This window comes from Molossus molossus, unplaced genomic scaffold (assembly GCF_014108415.1).
Source record: "Molossus molossus isolate mMolMol1 unplaced genomic scaffold, mMolMol1.p scaffold_m16_p_12, whole genome shotgun sequence".
NCBI classification, from domain to species: domain Eukaryota; kingdom Metazoa; phylum Chordata; class Mammalia; order Chiroptera; family Molossidae; genus Molossus; species Molossus molossus.
In genome coordinates, this window is record NW_023425347.1 from 86249475 (window position 1) to 86268956 (window position 19482).

Here is a 19482-nt window from a genome sequence, read left to right on the forward strand (position 1 = left end):
CTTTCTGCCCAACCCTGAATATTTCCGACATGCCATCCCTGCCCCAGCCTCACATGAGTGATTCCCCTGTCTCCAGGGCTCCATCTTTCTCAGGGCTCCCCACATCCCTCCCTGAAGCCCCCCACTTACCCACACAGTTGTCGCAGACACTGCAGTGTGACGTCCGGGGTGGCCGAAACATCTTGCATGTGAAGCAATACTTCAACTTCACCATCTGCCCATTGATCATTACCTCCCGGGTCCGAGGGGGTGGCCGGTACGTGGAACTGCCTGTGTTGTCTGAGTTTGGAAGGAGAGAAAGATGGGCTATGTCCAAGCCTGGAGACAGGAGCCCCAGCCCAGGGGAAGCCTGGCTGGGACAAGAGAAGCCTCAGGGAAACTTTCCAGGAAACAGACGTTAGGGTAAAATGCCAGCCTAGGGTGGGGACAAATATTAAGAACTGCTACCACTTACTGAGACTGTTAGGTATTTACACACCTGCTCACACAAGGCTGGCTTTACACAACTCTGAGAAGGGATATCAGAGAAGGAGACCCCAGAAAGGCTTGGTGAGGTTTATCTGCATTTGCTCAAGCCTAGATCCAATTTCCAATTTCAGGAGGGACAAAGTAAACAATGCTACGAGAAAACAATCAGATCCAAAAGGTGGGGCATCTACAAGATCACCAGCCTGATTACCAACAAAAGTCAGTCGTTTACAAAAAGAGAGGGGTGCTCTGGCCAGTTTTGCTCAATGGTTAGAACACGTGCCTGTGGGTGACGATTTTAAAAAATAAAAAATAAGCCCGGGCCAGTTGGCTCAGCGGTTAGAGCGTCGGCCTGCGGTCCAGAGAGACCTGGGTTTGGCTAAGGGCACGTACCTCAGTTGTAGTTTGTCCCCGGCCCTGGTTGGGTCGTGCAGGTGGCAACCACTTGATGTGTCCCTTTCACGTCGATGTTTCTCTCTCTCTCTTCCTCGCTCTCCCTCCCACTCTATCTGAACAAAAAATGGAAAGAATGTCCTCGAGTGAGGATAAAAAATAAATAATTAATTTAAAAATAATAAATAGCCCTGGCCGGTTTGGCTCAGCAGTTAGAGCGTCGGTCTGTGGTCCAGAGAGACCAGGGTTTGGTTCCCACTAAGGGCACGTACCTCGGTTGCAGGTTGTCCCAGGCCCTGGTTGGGTCGTGTGGGTGGCAACCACTTGATGTGTCCCTTTCATGTCAATGTTTCTCTCTCTCTCTCTCCCTCCCACTCTATCTGAACAAAATATGGAAAAATGTCCTCGGATGAGGACAAAAAATAAATAAATAAATAATAATAATAATACATTTAAAAAATTTAAAAATAACCCAGTTGGTGTGGCTCAGTGGTTGAGTGATCACCCATGCACCAAGAGGTCACTGGTTCGATTCCCAGTCAGAGTACAAGCCCAGGTTGTGGGCCTGATCCCCAGTGGGGTGTATGCAGGGGGCCACCAATCGATGTTCTCTCTCATCAATGTTTCTATCTCTCCCTCTCCCTTCATTTCTTTAACATCAATAGAGAGAAAAAAAATTTAAATAAATAAAAGAGGAGGGGATGATTCTAAGTTAAAAGACACTTAAACAATGCATGATCCTAGACTGGATCCTGTTGTGAAAAATAAAATAAAACACAGCAAAAAGGACATTTGGAAGGTAACTGGGGGAAAGGACTATAAATTAGAAATTTGGGAACTATTAATTTTCCTAGATGTGATCGTGGAATTGTGGTTATGTCGGAGGTTGTCCTTAGATTTTAAAGATACATGTTGAAATATTTATGGGTAAAGTGTCTATGATTTACTATGAAATGTTTAATAAAATCTATATAGGCCTTGGTCAGGTAGCTCACTTGGTTAAATGTCATCCTGATAAGCCAAGTGTGTAGGTTTGATCCCCAGTCGGGGAATATACAAAAATCCACCAAAGCCCAGCTGATGTGGCTCAGTGGATTGAGCATTGTCCCATGGACTGAGAGTTCCCAGTTCGATTCCCCATCAGGGCACATGCCCAGGAGGAGGAGTGCATGGAGTTGTGGGCTCCATGCCCAGGAGGAGGAGTGCGGGAGGCAGCCAACCAATGTTTCTCAAATATTTTTAAAAATATATGTTTTATTGATTTTTTTTAGAGAGAGAAGAAGGGAGAGATAGAAACATCAATATGAAGGAGATACATCGATTAGTTGCCCCTCCATGCTCCCCACTGGGGATCGAGCCCGCAACCCAGGCATGTGCCCTGACCACCAGGAAATGAACCAATGTTTCTATCTCTCTCCCTTCTTCTCTCTCTAAAAAAAATCAATAAAAACATATTTTAAAAAAAGAATCAACCAATGAATGCATAAATAAGTGAAACAACAAATCAATGGTTTTCTCTCTCTCTAAAAACAGTTTATGTTTTTTTAATTGTTTTTTTCAGTGAGAGGGGAAGAGAGACAGAGATAGAAACACTGGTGTGAGAGAAACATCAGTTGGCTGCCTTCTGCACGCCCCCTACTGGGGATTGAGCCGGAAACCTGGGCATGTGCCCCGACCCGGAATTGAACCAGGACCTTTCAGTCCATGGGACGAGGCTCAATCGCCTGAGCTACACTGGCCGGGCTCTCTAAAGTCAATTTAAAAAAATATTATAAGAAGCAAAAAGGTGGGGGGGGGGGGCAAAAGAAAACAATACATTTTAAAATAGAAATAAAAGAAGTATTAGCATTATTATTGCTTTTTCTATGTAACACTATATTCCAAACAACTGATTTACAAAAAAAATTCAGAACGCAATTCATCTGTGAGTGAAGGACAGCCAAAGACCCTCTTCAGGACTAAAAGTACAGGAGTCCTCGAAGGGTTCCCACAGGCCTCCCCAGGGCAGAGAAGAACCCAAGCCTCTCCTCTAAGGCTGGGAGGAAACTCCTACCAGTATGTCCTGGCCTCAGGGCCAGGATTCCTCCTCTCTAGAACTCAGAGAAAGAGAAAGTAAAGCTCTGCACACCCAACTTCCTTAGGCTGCCAAGAGCCAGAGGCAAAGGAGAGACTGTGTCCCACTGGAGCAAGGGTGCCACCCAGATGCCACCCACTCCTCCCAGCAGCCACTACCAGTGGTAGCTTGTTAGTGCCCAGAAGTCCATTTGCTATTACTACAAGGCTCAAGCCTCTTAAGTTTTAATGGAGAAAAACAATTTTCGAAGGGTACTGACATTCCCTGTCTCACCTGATGCACAAAAAATACTGGGCTAGGTAAGGGGATATGTGCCCCCATTTTACAGATGGGGAAACTGACTTCACTCCAATAGTATAAGATGGGGCTGAAATTAGCATCCTTGTCTTCTAAGGCATTAATTTGTTCATTCTTGCAAACATTAACCTCTACTATGCCAACCTATTGTACAAGGCTTGGGGGTGGCAGTAAGGGAAGACAGAGCAAGGACATATAGATGAGTCAAATATGTTTTCTTTGGTCACTGGTTCAGAAAAAACTCTCACTCAAAGATATTTTTCCATTGATTTTTAGATACAGTGAGAGGGAGGAAGGTGGGGGAGAGAGACAGAGACAGAGACAGAGACAGAGACAGAGAGAGAAACATCAATGTGAGAGACACATTGATTGGTTGCCACCCACATGTTCCTGACAGGGGCCGGGAATAGAATCTGAAACTAAGACACGTGTCCTTGACCAGATATCGAACTGGAGACTGTTCCCAAACTGGCCAGGGCTAGAAAATATTGGGTTGAAGAAATAAAGAAAGAGATTGATAAAAAAAAAAGATGCTATCCCTGCCCCAAGGGAATCTAAGATGCACTCCAGGGTTTTCTGCTTTTGGCTCTTCCCCAGGAAGTACAAAGGCATCCTCCTGTTAGCGAGGACTTCCTGCTGCCTTCCAGGTGGGACACTAACCCCTTGGGGAAGTGGTAATGGTGGGAGAGCTCCTTCCCACTGAATAGCCTTGAGAAACAAATGAATCTCCAGACACCTTCCTCCTAACCAAGGGACCTGCTATGGGCCTCTATATCCCAACCACTACCCACTGAGAAGTGCAGGCAGATGTTCTGTAGTCAGAACCTGAATGGCTGGGGCTGTGAATGAAGCCCAGTGGCTGGCCTGGAAGCCCCCTGGGACTGGTCATGACCTTCTGAGAAGGTTTTAGTGAGGGAAGGGAGGAATCTCTACCGTCCTTCTGGGCCCTGCTGCCCTTCTGTTTTCCCCACCTGTGGAGAAAACAGCTGTAGAGCTGCGGTCTCCCCAACTTCCGGGACAGCTCAAAGTCAGTCACAGTGCTCAGGCTAAGAGCCTTGGGTCACTGTAATCCCCATCTGACCATTTCTGTTCATTCCAGAGGTGTGTGGAGCCCCTACCACAGACAGGCTTAATGGTAACCTGGGAATACAGGAAAAGCTCAGCCTGAGGGTAGAGTGAGCCCAAGTGGATAATTACAGTCAGTGTAAGAAGCACTGTGAGTCAGGTGTGGTGACTCTGGGGCCAGTCTAATCTCATTTTGAAACCTGCCCTAGCTACCTGTTAGCTTATGACTTTGAGGAAGTTGCTCAACCCTCTCAAAGCCTCAGTTTCCTCACTGCGTGATAGTGTCAACCCTGTAAGATGATGATGCAAATTAGAGATGACATAGGAAACATCTAACCCATAGGCTAGTCAACTAAGGGTATTACTAGTGACTAGATTTAATATTGTGAGAATACAGAAGGGAAAATGTGGGGGAGGGCAGAAAGCATCCTTTTGAAAAGCAACAAAAGCCCTGGCTGGTTCTGCTCAGTGGTTAGAGCATCGGCTTGTGGATTGAAGGGTCGCAGGCTCGATTCCAGTCAAGGGCACATACCTGGATTGCAGGTTCAATCTCCGGCCCTGATCGGGGTTGTGCGGAAGGCAGCCAATCAATGTGTCTCTCACATCAATGTTTCTCTCCCTCTCCCTTCCTCTCTCTCTAAATATCAATAATTTTTTAAAAAAGCAACAAAAGATGAGGCATCAATTAAGCTGGATCAGAAAATGATTCCTCGAGTTTGCCAGGGGAGGAGGGCACGGCAGAGTGAAGGCACAGAGGCATTAACAGCAGCGTGTGTCTGGGGCACTGGAGAGTGGCAGATGGGGAGGAGGGTGGGCTAGAGCTTGCTTTGATCCTGCAGGCAAGTGCACCTCTACAGACAGGCAAGTCATGACACCAAGCAACTTTGAATCATGTGATGAGCAAGTTAATTCATTCATTCCTTCCTTCCTTCCTTCCTTCCTTCCTTCCTTCCTTCCTTCCTCCCTCCCTCCCTCCCTCCCTCCCTTCCTTCCTTCCTTCCTTGTTGATCCTCACCAGAGAACATTTTTCCACTGATTTTTAGAGAGAGTGAAATGGAAGGAAGGAGAGAGAGAGAGAAATATCAATATGAGAGAGATACATCGACTGGTTGCCTTCTGCACGACCCCAAACGGGGCCGGAGATTGAACCTGCAACCGAAGTAAGTGCCCTTGACTGAGAATCAAACCCGAAACCCTTGAGTCCAAGGGCTGATGCTCTAACCGCTGAGTCAAATCGGCCAGGGAAATTCCCCCTTTTATTTATTTATTTATTTATTCCTCACCCAAGGATATTTTTCTACTTATTATCAGATAGAGTGGAAGGGAGGGAGAGAAAGAGACAGAGAGAAACATCAATGTGATAGAGCCACATCGACTGGTTGCCAACCACACGACCCCACGAGGGCTGGGCACGAACTGCAACCAAGGTACATGCCCTTGACCAGAATCGAACCCGCGACTCGTTGGTCTGTGGGCCGACTCGCTACCTGCTGAGCCAAACTGGCCAGGGCGAATTCCCCCTTTTAAAAAAAATCTTCCCTGACTGGTTTAGCTCAGCAGTTAGAGCATCAGCCCAAGGACTGAAGAATCACAGGTTTAATTCCAGTCAAGGGCATGTACCAGGGTTGTGGTTCGGTCCCCAGCCCTGATTGGGGTCAAATCAATGTTTCTCTCTCCCTCTCTTTCTCTCCCCTTCTCTCTCTCTCCCCCACCCTCTCCATCCCTCCCTCCCACTCTGTCTGAAAATAGATGGAAAAATAACCTCATATCCTCAGGTGAGGATTTAAAAATAAATAAATAAATAAATAAATAAATAAATAAATAAATAAATACCCATTTTATTTATTTACTTTTCAATTAGTTTAAATCCTTGAGGGGTACAGCATTACATGAATTCTGTGTCCAGTGGCCTTAGCAGAAAGGTTGATTTGGAATTTAGCACAAGTCACGCTGCTGTTTCCATGAGCCCAAGTTACCTTTTCCCAGATTACTCTGGTTTTGCCACCAGGAGTCACTGTGTGTTCTTTGCTTTGTACACACAAGCACATCTCTTGCCTCGTCAGAGTTCAGTTTCATCTTGAGCACAAGCAACTTCAATTTTAAGAAGAGCTGTGTGCTCCCTCTGGTTCTGGAGACCCTGCTTATGGCCAGCAAAAATGACTTTGTGCCACAGCCTTCCAGACATATTTGTGATAGAAGTCCGTGCCCTGCAGGCCTCCACAGGCTCCGAGATGGTGGAAAGAAGGCAAAGTTATTCCCTTTTCAATTCTCTTTCAAGCCCTGGCCAGTTTGGCTCAGCGGTTGAGCGTCGGCCTGCGGACCAGAGAGTCCTGGGTTCGGTTCCCGCTAGGGGCATATACCACCAAAAATAAAAAATAAAAATAAAAAAAAATCTCTTTCAAGCCTTTTATTCCAACAAAGGAAAATTTCTACTTTCAATACCTTAATACCTGTGATCCCCACAGGCCTCAAAGTGGCTACTTTCAGTGGGCAACTGCAAGAATCCCATATTATTATTTTTCTTTTTATGATTATCTTCTACGCAGAACAATTGACTTTCTGCTTATAGGGGAGATATAAATTTCCTTGTAAACTACATTTAAAAACAAGCCATTTGAAAGAAAATACTAAAGAAATGAGGATGAGGTGCAGGAAGGGCAAAAGTCACAAAGGTTGTGCTCCAGTGACCAATCTTCAGGAAATGAGGCTAAAGGTGCTAGAGTCACCCTGGCCAGTTTGGCTCAGTGGTTAGAGCGTCAGCCTGCGGTCCAGAGAGACCCGGGTTCGGTTCCCGCTAAGGGCACGTACCTCGGTTGCAGTTTGTCCCCGGGCCTAGTTGGAGTTGTGCAGGAGGCAGCCACTCAATGTGTCCCTTTCATGTCGATGTTTTTTTTCTCTCTCTCTTCTTCTCTCTCCTTCCCACTTTATCTGAACAAAAATGGAAAAATGTCCTCAAGTGAGGATAAAAAAAAAGAAAGGTGCTAGAGTCACTCAAATTCTGAGCCATGAAGGGCCAGGGACAAATTTGAGTCTTGGAGAGATAACCATGACTGAAGGGAGAGGTCAGGTGTCCAGGCCTGGTCAGCAGAACCAATCAGGGCAGAGTTGGTCCTGGGCTGTGGAAGGACCTGAGGGGAGATGTCCTGGTGACAGGCTGGGGTTTGTGACCTGCTATGTGCTGGCAGAGAAAAAGGAGGTCTTTGTGTCTGTCCTGTGAGTTGTGACTGTCTAGATGAGTGTCTGTCAATCAAATGTAGATGTTTCTATTGTCTCCTATCACAACAGGAGGTTACGGGCCAATGTCCCAACCTCCTACCTCTCTCCCAACTGCCCAGTGCATCTGGACTCTGTGTGGCCCTGCAGGGTGATCCAGTTGCACAACCTGCCAGATGACAACTCAGGATCTCAGACAAGGGTGACCGAGGGCCGGTTTGCCTGCAGATGAGTGGTTTCCCAAGACAGGAAACTTTTAGTGCTAAAACAGGGAAAGTCCTGGGAAAACTGAGAAGCCCTGGTCATCCAACCTGGGAGTCCTGGGCCAGATCCTGTTGGGCTAGGGCTGCTGGCCTATGAGGCCAACATGAGAAGCCCGCAGCCTTCATGGACCGTGGCGTAGTCATCAGTTCACGTTTATATGAACAGTATCACCACCTCAGAGCCAGTCCCCAACCTTCTCAAAAAAGATCAGTGACCTTAGTCCTTTTCAAGAAAATGTTTCATCCTGACTGGAAGCCTCTTGTTTAAGTTTGAGAATTCAGAACCCTCAAAGATGCCACTTTCTAGACTTGGCAACTATTCTCAAAAGAGTCTCCAACCATGACATGTGGGCCCCACAAGACGGCCTCCACTCCATCCTCCAAGGAGAATTTCCCTAATTCTCTGAAGTTCTCCCGGTGTTCCAGCCATCATGGCCTGCTCAGGGTCCCACACCTGTCCCCCTTCCTCCCACTCTGTCCTCTCCTCCTTCTGTTCCAGTCTGGAGGGCACCCCTCACCCATTTTCCTGTGCTTGAACTCCACCCAAACTTTACGGTTTGGCTCAATGCACCTTTCCATTCGGCCTCTCCACATCCTCCAGACAGAAGATACTCCTGATGTCCCTGATACTCTTCCAAAGCCTGATCTCACCTGTGGTGGCCAGTCAGGCCTACCTTTGACACCCCCCCCACACACACACACACACTTAGGAGTCAGCATATAGAATCAACACATAAATGATCAAACCCGTAATGCCTAATTGGGAGAAGTTCCTACTGTTTCTCCACTAGTCACTTGGGGACAGCAAGGAGGCTCATACACTGAGCCCAAGTCACTCAGCTGTCCATGTGGCTGACAGGGTGAACAAGACACTCACTATCTAGGAAAGGCTACTGGGCCTGCCCAACAATTCCATAATGACCACCATGCAGCCCAGGGCCAAGATGGCAGTAGAAGGTGCTTTGGGAATGTGTCATGGAAAGTGTGGCCCAACTGGGGTTGCAAAGACTTCCCAGAGTGTAAAACACTTGAGCTGAGACATATGGATAAGGAGCTGTGACCATCTCAGAAGAGAAAGTAAGGGGTTTGGGAGTCAAGGCACACACTCCATCTCCACACCTCCACCCTCCAGTCTGATCACCTGCCTCAGTTTCTGCATCGGCACAGCTGGCTGTTGTGAGGATTTATGGGCATAATGGATGGGAAGCCCTTAGTACACAGTCAAGCTCTCCCCAAACACGGGGGATTACTGCTGTCAGTATTACCCAGACAGCTCACAGGAGGCAGAGGATTCCAGGCAGCCAGGCCTCTGAGCCCAGGCTGCGCTGGACAATAATCCTGCCTCCCGATTAGCTCCCACCAGGAGGAAGGAGAAATGAGGCTTCAGCTGGGCCTACCCGCAGTCAGACAGACTGACCCAGTCAGACCCTGGGGTTCTGACAGAGAAGGAACCAGGCCAAGTAGCCCAGGGGTGCAAGAAGGAAGGAAGCTGGATACAGGCAGAGGAAGACAGCAGCCAAGGACGTGGCTGAAGACGGGCCTGGGCAGAGGATGAGACAAGGAACAGATAAAAAGCAAGAGAACATCCTCTCTCTTCCTACCACCCTCCTGAGCTGCTGCAGAGATTAGTGGAATGACTTCCTGTGGTGGGTACAGCAGGGCTCTGACATTTACAGCCCATGAGGTCTCTTTAGGGCTAACTGGGTGTTTAAAAGCTTGTCTAAAAGCCACCCTGTAAGGGGAAGGAGCCAACCACGAACCGGAAACCTGGGAGGTGTACAAATACTGATGTCACCTCTCAGCAGGAAGGAGCAGGGGTGGAGCAAGCTGAGATTAAGACCCTGGCCCCTGCTGTCCACATATCCAGGGGGACCCACACTGTGAGGAATCAAGGGACATCTGGAGTGCCTGTGAGCACAGGTCCTTTCTGCTATACTGGCCTTCCTGCCATTCCTCAAACACGCCAGTTTGTTTGCAACTCCAGGCTTTGGTTTTTGTTTCCAGACCACATATTACTGACTCTATTGCATCATTCAGGGCTCATCTCAAGTGGCTCCTCCTCCTAGAGGCCTTCCCTGACTACCTAATCTAAATTAGCCCACTCCCTGCCAGGCTGGTGTGGCTCAGTTAATTGAGTGTCATCTCATGCACCAAGAGGCCCCGGTTCAATTCCCAGTCAGAATATATAATGTTTTTCTTTCTCTCTCTCTCTCCCCCTTTACCTTTCTCTCTCTCTCTCAGATCAACAAAAACTTTTTTTTGTTAATCCTCACCCGAGGATATTTTTTCTATTTATTCTTTAGATAGAATGGAAGAGAGAGAAAGAAACATCAATGTGAGAGAGACACATCGATTGGCTGACTCCCACACGACCTCGACTGGGGCTGGGGATTGAACCTGCAACCCTTCAGTCCACAGGCCGACGCTCTAACCACTGAACCAAACCAGCCAGGGCAATATAAACACACACACACATATATATTTAATTTTCTTTCTTTTTTTTTTAAAATCCTCCCAAGGATATTTTTTCCATTGATTTTTTTCATATAGAGTAGGAAGGAGACGGAGATGGGGGAAGAGAGGGAAACATCAATGTGAGAGAGACACATCAGCTGGTGGACAAACCACAACCGAGGTATGTGCCCTTGACCGGAATCAAACCTAGGACTCTTTGGTCCACAGGCCAATGCTCTAACCATTGAGCCAAATCAGCCAGGGCTAAAAACATATTTTTATTTTATTTTATTTTTATTTTTTTGCTTTGTGCCCCTAGCAGGAACCAAACCCAGGACTCTCTGGTCCACAGGCCAACACTCCAATTGCTGAGCCAAACCGGCCAGGGCTAAAAACATATTTTTAAATTAGCCCACTCCCCATACCTACTATGCTCTTCCCCCAGATCCCCACAACTCAACCCTTCATCTCTGCAGGTTTTTGCTTCTTTGTCACCTCATTCAAAAAGCCTTCTCTGATCACCCTATTTATTTATTTTTATCCTCACCGAGAACATTTTTTTCCATTTTTGTTCAGATAGAGTGGGAGGGAGAGAGAGGAAGAGAGAGAGAGAAACATCGACATGAAAGGGACACATCGAGTGGCTGCCTCCCGCATGCCTCCCGCATGACCTCAACCAGGGCCAGGGACGAATCGCAACCAACGTACATGCCCTTGACTGGAATCAAACCTGCGACTCTTTGGTCTGCGGGCCCACGCTCTAACTGCTGAAACAAACTGGCCAGGGCCTGATCACCCCACTTAAAGTCAAACACTCTTGGAGTTCTGAGTGAAGGAAGCCAAGGAGAGGTTAAAACCGGCTGTGTTGTGCATTTTCCTGTCACAGAGGATTTTATAAGCCTTCATCTCATCCGAAATGGCTGCTGCCTGTTGTCTCTACTGCTCGGATTTTCTCCAGAGAGAGTTCCTCACCTGTTTTCTTAAAAACCCATACTATGGCAGCCTCATTAATGCAGGTGGTCATGGCTCAAGTGTGGACAGTTTGGAATGATTATGTCCAAGTTTTTCCAGCATGGATGGAGATGCACCACTAATGAGAATGCCTATTCAAACTGTACCCTGATGGGCAACTGGAACCAGAAAAGATATGACCTAAGGAATATCATGCAGCCCAAACCCTTACCTTCCCAGTTTGGACACTACTTTAAAACAACATACGATATAAGCTACAACAACAAAATGCCACTTTCAACCCATAGACTTAAGCAAGAGCCTCACTGGTTCCCAGGACATCCACCTGAGCTAGACCCTCCTTGATACAAATGCAAAGAAAAGTCAACTTATACAAGTAGCTATTCAAAACCTTAAATTGGACATCACTCTGTGTGTATGTGTAATCGTAACAACTGCCCATTTCAGGGTCTAAGATTCTAAGAAAGAATAAGCAGCTTCATTTTTCCAGAATAGAACATAGGAGGGAGCACATTCTAAGCACAACTAAGAATTTAGCAGACTATAGCACAGTTTCACTCTCTGAATAAATAAAGCACAAAAAAATGTACTCTATCCCCTTTTAACCAAGATTTAAATGTCAATTTTAAGTTTATTACATCTATTAGTTATGCATTAGAGTGTTGTAGGAGAGCATTACAAATAATTATTTCTCTCAAATCTACAACCAGTCTGCTTTTCCCTGCCTTCCATCAGGAGTAAAATTCAGTATAACTTAGGTAAAGTTTGGCTAGATGCTCTCTGGATATGAGTCTAGTAGTTATGGCCAAATAGTGTAACTTTAATGTGATATTAATGAACATTCCTCTTAAGGACTAGAAATAGAAAAATAACTTTTTTATTATCATAGAGAATTTAAAACATACAAAAGCAGACAGAGTATTATAATGAACTCCCATCTTCAAAACTTTATGACCAATTTTACTACCCCAATCTAGTTTCTCTGGTTTTTAAAAAATTAATTTTGGAACATATCTCAGAAATTATATCATTTTACCTATAATAAATAAATAAATAAACAAATATTTCCATTTATATTTCAAAAAGATATGACTATCAATTTTTGATTCCCCATAAGAATCGCTGCAAACAACCATCGATCAAACAAAGCTGAGTATTTAAACCTATAGTAAGGAAGAATATCAGCTTGACAGAATCTTGGTAATAATTGAAAAGAAATATTTGGGTAAGTTATTTTCAGGAATTTGGGGTAAGGACTCAGTTTAAGTTTAAGATGAGTCTTTCAAAGTGGGAAACTGGTAAGGATTGGGAAAAGGTTGTGATTAGTTTAGGGTTAGTGAACACTGGAAGGCAACAGTCTTAATTTTAAAACGGCTAAACTTCGGGACAGTCAGGATGGTGGTGGACTAGGTGGATGTTACATTCATTCACCTCCCAGGACCAAACTGGAATTACAACCGAATATAGAGCAATCAACCTAAATAACCAACTGAAGACTAGCTGAAGAAAAATCTTGTAACCAAGGATTTAGAGTAGAAACTACGTTGAGACTGGTAGGAAAAGGACTGTCCTGCCTTGGCTGGAACTGCTGTTGGTTGGGCATTGTCCTGTGCACAAAAAGGTTGCTGGTTCGATTCCAGCACATGCCCTGGTTGCAGGCTCGATCCCTGGCAGGGGTGTGCAGGAGGCAGCTGATCAATGTTTCACTCTCACATCGATGTTTCTCTTTCTCTCTCCCCCCTCCTCTAAAAATCAATACAAAATATTTAAAAATAAATAAATAAATAAATAAAAATCAAACACTCTTGCCTGGCCAGTGTGGCTCAGTGGATTGAGCGTCATCCCATGGACTGAGAGGTTCCAATTCTATTCCCGGTCAGGGCACATGCCTGGGTGGTAGGCTCGATCCCTAGTAAGGGGCGTGCAGGAGGCAGCTGATGGATGTTTCTCTCTCACATCGATGTTTCTATCTCTCTCTCCCTTCCTCTCTAAAATAAATAAAATCAAACACTCTCCCCCTGCACCCCTCCCACCTCCCTAGTTTCCTCTTCTCTGTCTCACATTCTAGATCTTTCATTGCTGTTTTATTCTTTCCACTGGAATGTCACCTCAAAGAGGGCAGAGATTATTGTCAGATTTGTTCACTGCTATACTGCCAGCATCTAGAAAAGTACCTGGCACATAGTAGGGACTCAATAAATGTTTGATGAGTAAATGAGTAAGTGTGTATAAATATTTAAGAGCAGGAGCTCTGGTCAGATTGCCTGGGGTCTCTCCCAGCTCTTCCACTTACTGTGTGATCTTGGACCATGTATGTAGCCTCTCTGAGACTCGAATTAATCAGTAAAAAGAAAATAACAACAGTACTTACCTCATAGACTTACTGGGTGATTCAATAAGACCATGCATATAAAGAGGTGAAAGCAGTGCCTGGCACCCAGGAAGCACTCAGTATTCTGCTGGCTGCCATCGCAGCATTCACTTGCTAGCATTTCTTGTTTATCTGCTCACTTATTTATCATCTGTCTCCTCCATTCTATTGTCAGCTCCTGCCCGCCTTGCTTACTACTGGACCCCCAGTTCCTAGCATAGTGTGGGAAGAAAAACCAAGCCTCCTCTCAAATCAGGGAATGTGGACTTGGGGGACACAGCTTCAGTTGAAGTAGGAGCCTCACCAATCTGTTTCTCCAGGGCAGCTGCTTCACAGATGGTGGCCCGGGGCAGGATCCCAGGGTCGGTGAAACTCGTCTGTAGCAGGCAGCTCATGACGAAGAAGAAGAGGATGGCAGCGATGATGGGGATGGCAAGGGTCAGTTGGCGGGCCAGGAAGGGACAGCTAGAGAGAGAGACAGAAATATAAGCAGCTACCCCAAGGAGTCCCTGGGGCACAGGGCTATAGCACTAGGCAGGTGTTGCCATCCCAGCAAATACCACATTCTTGAATAGAGCCTCTCCCAGAGGCAGCAGCCACTGCTCCATACATGCCTGACACCACCAACTAATTCTTGCACTTTTGCCCTGAGCCATGACAGATGTGATTAGTAGATCCCAGTACTCTTAACCCCTATACTTAGCTGCAGCCTCAGAATCCTTCTAAACGCAGAGCTTCATGCAGCTACTACCAATTCATTGGAATGACACTTGAGATGAACCATCCATGACAATGTTCACTCACTCATTCAGTCAGTCAGTCATGCACTCCACAAACATTTACTGAAGCCCTCTATGTGCTAGGCAACATCTTTAATAAGAAGCAGGAATACTGGCAGTGAATAAGACAAGAGTCTCCTGCTCCCTCAATGAGGCTTATGGTCTAGTGAGGGGAACAGACATGTAAACAGAGAATTGCCACACAGGGCCTTGCTTGCTATAATGGGGAAAAGGAAGGCAGCAGAACATCAGGAAAACAGGCTGGCTAAAGGAGATGCCTAAGCTAAAACCTGGAGAATGAGTAGGATTCGCCCTGGCTGGTGTGGCTCAGTTGGTTGAGCATTGTCCCATGCACCAAGAGGTTACCAGTTCGATTATGGGTCAAGGCACATGCCCAGGTCTTGGGCTCAATTCCCAGTAGGGGGGTATGGGAGGCAGCCAATGGATGTTTTACTTTCTCTTTTTCTCACCCTCTCCCTTCTTCTCTCTCTCACTCTCAAATCAATAAAAACATATTAAAAAGAAAAAGAAAAAAGAATGAGTAGGATTAGCTAGGTGAAGGGGGTTGGGAGAAGAGCATGGTCTAGCCACTGACATTGTTACCCAAAGGGTGATGTCCCAAGTCAGTTCTGTCAGACCCCTGACCCCAGCTGGCTTGGAGAACACCCTGTGTACAAGTTTGATTTGGAGGCCCCCCCATATTGTTAACCACTGTCCTCTGCTGCCTTCCCTCCCAGAGCCATGGCGGCACTTCATGGGGTGAGGAGCTGCTATTTGGGAGATGACTGGCCTCTGGGAGGCCCGAATCAGCCAAGATTCCAGGAGCTGGCATACTAGTAGGAAGCAAAACTGTGGGCACCTACATGCTATTTCTGGAGCCTCCATTATCGGAGGCTCTGGCCTCCAGAGTGGCCCATCCCTTGAGGAGCAAAAACTGCCAAAGCCAAGGGCTCAAAGTGGGACCCATTCTGCTCCAAACATCTCAGTGCTCCCTAGGTCCGAACCTCAAAAAGAGCTGAACCCTTCATGTCACTCACATAACAACTCAATCAGTCCATGTCCAACCAGACTTCTTGGGAGACAGAGAAGACTTGAAGTCGGAAACTTGTAGAGACCTCAGAAACACCAAGTCCCAGCCCCCTGATTTTACAAAGGGGGACTCTGAAACCCACAGCCAGATCCAAGGTCACCCAGCCAGTAACAGGACTGAGGTCTCCAGGCTCCCAGCAAATGCTCTGTCCATCCATTCATTCAACAACAACTAAACAACAACAAAAAATATATATACACACACACACATATATATATATTTTTTTAATCCTCACCAGAGGATATTTTTCCATTGATGTTCAGATAGAGTGGGAGGGACGGCGGGAGGGAGGTAGAGAGAGAAAGAGAGAGAGAGAGAAGCATCAACATGAGAGAGATATATTGACTGGTTGCCTCCTGCATGACCCCGACCAGGGCCGGGGATCAAACTGCAACTGAGGTGTGTGCCCTTGACCAGAATTGAACCCACAACTCTTTGATCCACGGGCTGACACTCTAACCACTTAGCCAAACCAGCCAGGGCCATTCAACAAATATTTATTGTATTGAGCTCCCACTACACACCAGGCCCTGTTCTAGGCACTAAGGATACAATAGTGAGGAGAATAAAGTCCTGCTCTCATGGAGAAAGGCACGAAACAATTAAAAAGTATACATATGGTATGTCAGACAAGAACAGTAAGTCAGGGCAGAGGGACTGTGGGGCAGGGACTGGTTTACTATATTATAGGGATGGTCAGGGAAGGACAAAAGAGAGTAAGGGAGTGAGCCAGGAGGCTACCTAAAGGTGCAGGGACCTGGTGTAGGAGTGTGCAAGGAGGCTGATGTGCCTGGAGAGAAATGCACAAGGGTAGCAGGAGGAGATGGACACAGGGAGGAAATCTGTTATCAGGGCTCTGGACCTAATCCAGAGAGCCAGGGAGGACTCAGGTCTGACTTACAATTAAAGGTACACTATTGGGGGGGGGGGGGCGGTTGCAGAGCAGAAGCTGGGAGCCCTGCTTGGAGGCCTGTGCAATTAATCTACCAAACCGCACAACGAAGCAAAACCATTTTCGGTAGGAAGGACCTAGAGAGCACCTCTGCCTTTCTCCAGAGCCAAAGGTGAGAATGAGCACCTCTCCTCCACACCCTCACCAACAGCATTCTCATCACACCAGCTCCCTACTGAGTTTTCACCCCAGTGCACACCAAGGTGAGCTCTTGGCCCAAACCCAAACTCCCCTGCCAACTCCACCACCCCAAGTGAGGAGGAGTACAGATAAAGATGAGATGTTTCACAAGCTTTCCCTGAACCCAGAAGCCCTCACTTCCTCCCTCTCTGGTGACAAGTCTGTCACCAGTGAAGATACTCAGCCCAGAGAAGGTCCAACTTCTGAACTGACCAAATCCCACACTGTAGGTCACAGGGCCAACCCACAGCAAGCACTGCTCCCTCCTGCCCTCCTGCCTTGCTGCAGCCCAGTGGGAAGATCCAGGCAGGATACTGGAAAAGAAATGTTCAAAACACCCCCTTGGACAAGCCTGGCAACATGGATCTGAAACTTAGCCCAGGGGCATGGGAGTGGGGGACAATGGGAGCTTCCCAGAGCTTCTGCTTGCTAAACTATCCCAGAACTTTGTATCCACCCTGACTCAGAAGGGAAGGGTGAAAGGGGGAAGCTAAGTGGTAGGAAGTCCTCATCTTGCTTCAAGGGGAAACCCAAGATTGCAGATACATGATCTGGCAGCTGGAAAGGTTACCTGGGGGGGCAGTATCTTTGTGGTAGCCTCATTTGTCATGGCCACAGGCCTCGGGGAAGGGTTTTTTAGCCAAGACAACAGTAACAGCAGCAGCCATCATTAAGTTCTTATTATAGGATAAAAGCTACATGCATGACTTTATGCCATCCTCACAACAACCTTAGGGGGCAGGTACTGTTTTTTTTGTTGTTGTTGTTCAGGTAGAGTGGGAGGGAGAGAGAGGAACAGAGAGAGAGAGAGAAACATGGACGTGAAAGGAACACATCAAGTGGCTGCCACCCGCACGACCGACCAGGGCCGGGGTCAAACTGCAACTGAGGTACGCGCCCTTAGCGGGAACCGACGCTCTAACCGCTGAGCCAAACCGGCCAGGGCGGGGGCAGGTACTGTTATAAGCCCCATTTTATAGATGAGGAAACTGAGGCTCTGAGAGGTGAAGTGACTGCACCAAAGTCTCACAGTTAATGTGTGGTGGACCTGGGATTTAAACCAGGTCTCTTGGCTCCAGAGATGTGTTCTTAACCACACTGTATAAGTAAGTAAGACCACAAAAGATGGGGAGATCTAGGAGGGGAAAGTGGAGCTCAGATAGCATGGGGGGTGTGTGTGTGTGTGTATGTGTGTGTGCAAGGAATCATGTAGCAGGTGGCTGAAGCTAGAAACCAAGGGTAGGGTGGAAAACTTCTGATACAAATATGTGACCCCAGTTAACTAACTGACAGATGTCCACTCCTCACCCATAAAATGGAGGTACCATGTGGGCCAATCCTGGGGATAAGAAGAGGTTAAAACTCATGGGGGCAAAAGTGACCTGACACACAAAAGTACTCTGGACTCTCCTGAAAAATAGAGAGGCATTATAAGCTGTTCTTGCCATGTACAGGTCAGAAGGATACTCCAAATGTTGAGAGGGGCAAGAAAGCCAGGAAGTTAAAAGTGGGGGGGAGGGGCTTGGGAGGTATCTGATGGGGGACAGGAGACTGAGGAAGGAAAAGAAGCTCTGAAGAAGTGAAGGAAAGTGCTGGAGAGGGAAAGGTAGGCCTGAGAGGCCCAAAGATGTTTGAGGGAAGATTGCCTGAGGACCCAAGCAATGGGAGAGAAGCAAGGGGAGAGGAAGGGTCTGAGAGTAGTGATGACCGAGGGGACCCTCAAAGGACCCTGAAGGTAATGAACAAGATGACTAGAAAATCTGTGATGGAAAGTATATAGCCAAAGGCCATGGAAGAAACTCAGAAGTTATCTGGAAGAGGTATAAAGAAAAGATGCCTCAAGGGATCAGAAAAAAATGGGGGTGGGCCAGAGCCAGTCCTGAGGATAGGTGAGGAGAGAGCAGATCTGTCCAAGCAGCCAGGGAAGGCTGGGGGGCAATTCTGATATGGCAGAGAGGATGGGGGTCAAGAGACATGGGAGGGCAGTATTCCTGGCAGAGGCTGGCAAAGGCAGGGTGCCAGGGAAGGATGGGGGTGCTAGGGAGGGGCCACAGAGGATGGGGTGGCTTGGGAGGGAGGATGAGGACGAGGGAGAAAGGATGAGAGAGAATGCATGCAAGGAGATGGAGAGGACTGAAGGCAGACTCTAAGAGGCACAGGGAGGATGCGGGCCCAGAGAGGCAGGGAGTGGAGGGTGCCTGGCAGGTGCTGGGAAGAGGGGGAGTGCCGGGGAGGTGGAAGAGGACGGGTGCCCAGCGGGTACCAGAGGAGCTGGAGTGCCCATCAAGGGCTGCGGAAGGTCGGGTGTGCGGCAGGGGACGGAGGAGACCAGCGGGGATGAGGTGCCGGAGGGGGTAGGGATGGAGGCGCCGCCGACTCACTCGAAGACGAAGAAGAGAACGGTGGTGGTGAGGATGAGCAGCAGCGTGAGCGCAAAGACGCCGCCGTGGCCGGCCAGCATGAGGCGGCCGCCGCAGTAGAAGCGGTTGCGACCCGGGAACACCTCCCACTTGCGCCGTGGGCGGTGGCCGATGCTCCCGCTGCCGCTGCCGCTGCCGCTGCCGCTCCAGCGTGGTGCAGCGGCGGGCAGCGGGGGCCCGGGGCCCGGACCAGGGGGCGCGGCGGGGCCCGGGCGGCGCGCCCCTGGGGAGGCGGGCGGCGGGGCGGCCCCGGGGCTGATCTGCTGGTATTCGCAGTCCTTCATGCGGCCGGCCGCGGGCCTCGCCTCCGCGCCCCGCGGGCCGGCCGCGCCGCACCGGGACCGGGCCGAGCAGCGGAGGAGGCAGCGGCAGCGGCGGCGGCGCGCAGCGCTCGCTCACTTGCTGGGGGCGGCCCCGCCCGGCCCCGCCCCCGCCGGCGCGGCCTCCCGCCGCAGCGCCCCCTCCGCCTGGGCCCGGGATGGCGCTAAGGC

At 48.2% G+C, this 19482-nt stretch overlaps 1 protein-coding gene and 1 pseudogene across 1 annotated transcript in view; one reads left to right on the forward strand and one right to left on the reverse strand.

Moving 5' to 3' along the window:
* The window catches only part of ZDHHC18 (zinc finger DHHC-type palmitoyltransferase 18), a 26596-nt gene extending 7321 nt beyond the window's left edge, over nucleotides 1–19275 (reverse strand). The window contains exons 1-3 of the mRNA XM_036255698.1: nucleotides 18953–19275; nucleotides 13875–14035; nucleotides 130–279 (exon numbers count right to left, since the gene is read on the reverse strand). Of these exons, the coding sequence (XP_036111591.1) occupies nucleotides 130–279; nucleotides 13875–14035; nucleotides 18953–19275 (634 nt within the window). The remainder of the gene's footprint in view (nucleotides 1–129; nucleotides 280–13874; nucleotides 14036–18952) is intronic.
* LOC118626276 lies at nucleotides 11144–11595 on the forward strand (annotated as a pseudogene).
* Nucleotides 19276–19482: the final 207 nt, after the last annotated feature.